The 3,986-nt window shown below is 41.5% G+C and overlaps 1 protein-coding gene across 1 annotated transcript; it reads right to left on the bottom strand.

The window, feature by feature from the left end:
• Positions 1 to 449: 449 nt before the first annotated feature.
• On the bottom strand, positions 450 to 1,930 carry LOC120357389. Its single transcript, XM_039447571.1, has 3 exons — positions 1,838 to 1,930; positions 1,508 to 1,771; positions 450 to 1,442 (listed from the first exon to the last, which is right to left on the bottom strand). Exons 1-3 carry the CDS (start codon positions 1,928 to 1,930, stop codon positions 450 to 452), a joined length of 1,350 nt encoding a protein of 449 aa, XP_039303505.1.
• Positions 1,931 to 3,986: the final 2,056 nt, after the last annotated feature.

The raw sequence follows: 3,986 nt of genomic DNA, 5'->3' as shown, positions 1-3,986 counted from the left end.
ACAAAGTATTAATAGTATAATAAACTCTATAAAAGTAGATAGATCCGGCAGTGATATAATTGAATTTTGGATGAATATAAATAAGAAAATTATTTATACTATCGAGAACAAAGGAATTATGGAAAGTTTTGAGGTTGTTACACTGGAGCAATTAGAAGAAATAGTTATGGGATTACCAAAAAAGAAAGGTATGGAAGAGGGAATAACTAGTGATATATTGAAGGTAGCTTTTTCTGTAATGAAAGAAAAATTTGCGATTTTAATAAATAATTCTTTAAGAGAAGGTTATTGTCCGGAAGATTGGAAAACTTCTACTATAATACCAATCCCAAAGATAGATAAAGCCAAAAAAGCGAGTGAATATAGGCCTATTAATATGTGGCAGGAGGGCCCGAGCGAATGCCGCCAAGACGTCACCGCGACCTATGAGATCTATTGTGACTATGCCCTTACTCAGGTTCGGACCAGGTCGAAGCTCTTGTAGAATGCCACGCGACCTGCCTAGGCTCAAGAACCCTAATTTGATCAGGAGTAACGAGTGACTCTTCCATGAATTTCTGTCTGAGGTGGCCGATGGCCGGGCAGCTGTACATTATATGTTCAGCTATCTTGGCCGACTCCATACAGAATCGGCATCCATCGTCCTCAGCCTTGCCGATTATGCTGAGGTAGTATCTGTGTTGGCAGTGTCCTGAAAGTAGGCCTACGAGGATAGCTAGGTCCCCTTTGGTTAAGGACAGTGCGTCCCTAGTTATTTGCGGCGTATATAAAATAAATTTCTTGGCTTGGGCAAGCCCTGTCGTGCCGCTACAGTAAGAGGACTTTTGCCTCTCTTCCCAGTTACGTATTAGTTTTTTGATGTAGCTGGCAGTCACTCCACACCAGGGCTCCGGCCCTATAGGGAGCGTGCTCGCTCCTTTTTTGGCAAGTTTGTCTGCCTCTACATTGCCTTTGATGCCCTCATAACGAGGGATCCACCACAGTGTGACTTGATTGTCTCCGGCCAGGTGCATGAGGTTAGTAATGCAGTCCCAGACCAGAAAAGAGTCGCACGTGTGGGCCCTTAGCGCTGCTCGGCTATCTGTTAGGATATCTAAGGTTGCGCCTTTCAGATCTTTGTTCAGGTTGATAGAGACGCAGGAGTTGATAGCGTACACTTCTGCTTGGAAGACAGAAGGCGTCTTGCCCAGGGAGATCGATAAGCGGCAATTGGGCCCGCTGATGTCGACTCCCACATTTCCTGTGGCTGCTTTGGATCCGTCGGTATACCACTGTAGCGCATCCCTTTTGAAAGGGGCCCTTCCCATGCCCACGTCCCTCTGTCTGTATAGACAGCTTCGTAGTTGTGCTCGAGGTTGAATATGATCTTCATCGAGTCCGTAGGGAGTAGAGCTATGTCGTTCAAATCTTCCGTCATGAGGATACTCATATGGCCGGTTCGACTGAGCAGCATAGGTTTGTGATAATTATAGATTCGGATTGCCGAACCAATGGCTTCTTTACGAACCTGTAGATGGAGGGGGAGCACGTCCAGTAGGGCCTCCGTGGCTGCTGTCGGGCAGGTTTTTATAGCTCCCGTGATACTAAGGCAGGCAAGCCTCTGTATCTTTTGCAGTTGTTGCTGCGCCGTCCTCTGTTTAGTTTTAGGCAACCATACCACGGCAGCATAGGTGACCATGGGTCTGATTATGGCAGTGTATGACCAGTGGATCATATTTGGCGTTAGAGGGCCCCAATTCCTGCCGAAGAGCCTGCGGCAGGTGTGAAGTGCCTAGGAGGTTTTTGACTGGATCTTTTTCAGATGTGAGTTCCTTGTCAGCTTTTGATCAAGGGTTACTCCGAGGTATTTCACTTCTGTTGTGTGACCGACTCTAGTACCGTCTACCATGGGTGCCGTGAGATGCAGCTTCCTTCTATTGGTGAACGGCATCAGGTCTTTTCTGGATTGATGCGTAGACCTTTCCTTTTACACCACTGTTGCGTGATGTTAAGGGCCCTTTGCATTCTATGTGAAAAAATGGCGTCCAGCTGTCCTCTGATGGTAATGATTATGTCATCGGCATAGCCCTGCATCTCGTATCCATTTGTTGTCAGTGTATCCAGGAGATCGTCCACAACCACCGACCAGAGAAGCGGTGATAATACCCCTCCTTGGGGGCACCCCTTTTCAGTAATGATGGTTGCGGATACCCCTGCCACTGTTGCTTTGACCCTTCTTTCGCTCAACCTGGCTTTAATCCATGTGATGATTGCAGGATGGAAGCCTTTCCCATTGGCCGCTTCCTCAATTGAGTCGTACGATGTATTGTCAAAAGCACCTTTTATGTCCATAAGGCTATCTCTTTGGCTTCGAGCGCCCTTTCGATGTTACCTACCAGTCGATGTAGGGCAGTGGTGGTTTATTTTGCCTTCTGATAGGCATGCTGGTTTTTGTGGAGAGGGGCATGAGTCAGCACCTCATTTCTCAGGTATTGATCCAGCGCTTTCTCCATGCCTTTCAACACAAACGAGGTAAGACTAATAGGTCTAAACGATTTGGGTTCAGTGATGCCGTTGAGGCGCCGATTTGCAGCACACGGACAGCAGCGGCAGCCAGAAGGAACAGACCTACTCTCCCCACTCCTCGGCATTCGGCTGATTCGGCGTGCGTCGTCGAGGCTCGACGGTCGAGCAGCCAAGGCGACGAGTGGGGACTGGGGAGGTCTTCCTGTCTCTTTCTTTCTCGAGCGGTTCTTCTCCTTCTCGCTGTATCCTCTTCTGTCTCGAGCGTTCTCTTTCTTTCTTGTTACAGGCATAGCTTTGCTTTCAGTTACGAATTCCGATTTTCGGGCGCAGAGTCGAGCGCGCGAGCGCGCGCGCAACACACATATATATATACGTACAAGTTAGTAGGAAAATCTTAATTTTTCTACAACATTTATTAAATTATATGACGATAAAATCTTGCATAAAAATTTTAATCGGCAATTACGTAGGTGTATATAAAAAAATAGATGTGGAATTGACCTGTTGTTGAGACATTGATAACTGATATTGACATTGATAACTGCCGATGTAATTTCAAAATATTTCAAAGTATTCGACAAAACTATGACGATATATATCGATATTTTTATCTTAATAGTATATTTACAAAATTAGAAAGAAATTGAAAAAATATATAGCTGTACTATGCATGGAACATTTATAAATATAATTAATCCATATACATGTTTAAAAAAATCTTAATTATTTCTAAATTACAATGTAGAACTATTGCAATATGAAATATATTACACATATTCAGCATGGTGACATGTTAAATAAAGAATCAAACGGTATCAAAATCATTATAAAATTATGAATAATTTCACTAAGATGATAATAAATTATTACAATTAGAAACAGTTTTGTCAAAATAACATCTCAGGAATATTTGTCACACATGAAATAAGTCTGAAATCGTGATATAAATGTTTCACAATTATTTGAAAAATCATTTGATTCTTTAATTAAAATATTACCATGCTGAATGTGTAATATATCATACAGCAATATTTCTACATCATAATATATAAATAATTGTGCATTTTGATAAACATTTATTTGGATTAATTCTTTTACAAAAATTTTACGTTTAGCACAACTATAAATATCTTTCCTAATTATTCCTTTACAAATTTAATTTTGCAAATATATCACTAAAATAATGATTCGCATATCGTTATAGTTTTACCGAAATACTACTTCAAAATTAATTAAACAATTATCAATATTTTATAAAAGGTCAATTCTTCTACATCTATTTTTCTAAATGTACCTACATAATTGCTGATTACAATTTGTATGCAAGATTTCGTCATATAATTTCATAAATGTTGTCCTATCGGGGAATATCGAGTCTCATCGCCATTTCGACAACTCCACTCAAATCACATATAGCTGTTACTATTGCTGTAACATGATTTTCAATCTCGAGATTCTTCAGTCGAATTCTGGCGCAGTAT

The sequence above is a fragment of the Solenopsis invicta genome, chromosome 3 (genome assembly GCF_016802725.1).
Source record: "Solenopsis invicta isolate M01_SB chromosome 3, UNIL_Sinv_3.0, whole genome shotgun sequence".
NCBI classification, from domain to species: Eukaryota; Metazoa; Arthropoda; class Insecta; order Hymenoptera; family Formicidae; genus Solenopsis; species Solenopsis invicta.
This window is presented reverse-complemented; position numbering and strand designations above follow the sequence as displayed.

Coding starts and splice junctions, on each gene's coding strand:
- LOC120357389 (XM_039447571.1), bottom strand. CDS start 1,930: ATGCCGTTCACCAATAGAAGGAAGCTGCATCTCACGGCACCCATGGTA. Junction 1,772..1,837: donor CAGAAGTGAAATACCTCGGA/GTAACCCTTGAT, acceptor AAAACCTCCTAG/GCACTTCACACCTGCCGCAG. Junction 1,443..1,507: donor TGCTCCCCCTCCATCTACAG/GTTCGTAAAGAA, acceptor TATGCTGCTCAG/TCGAACCGGCCATATGAGTA.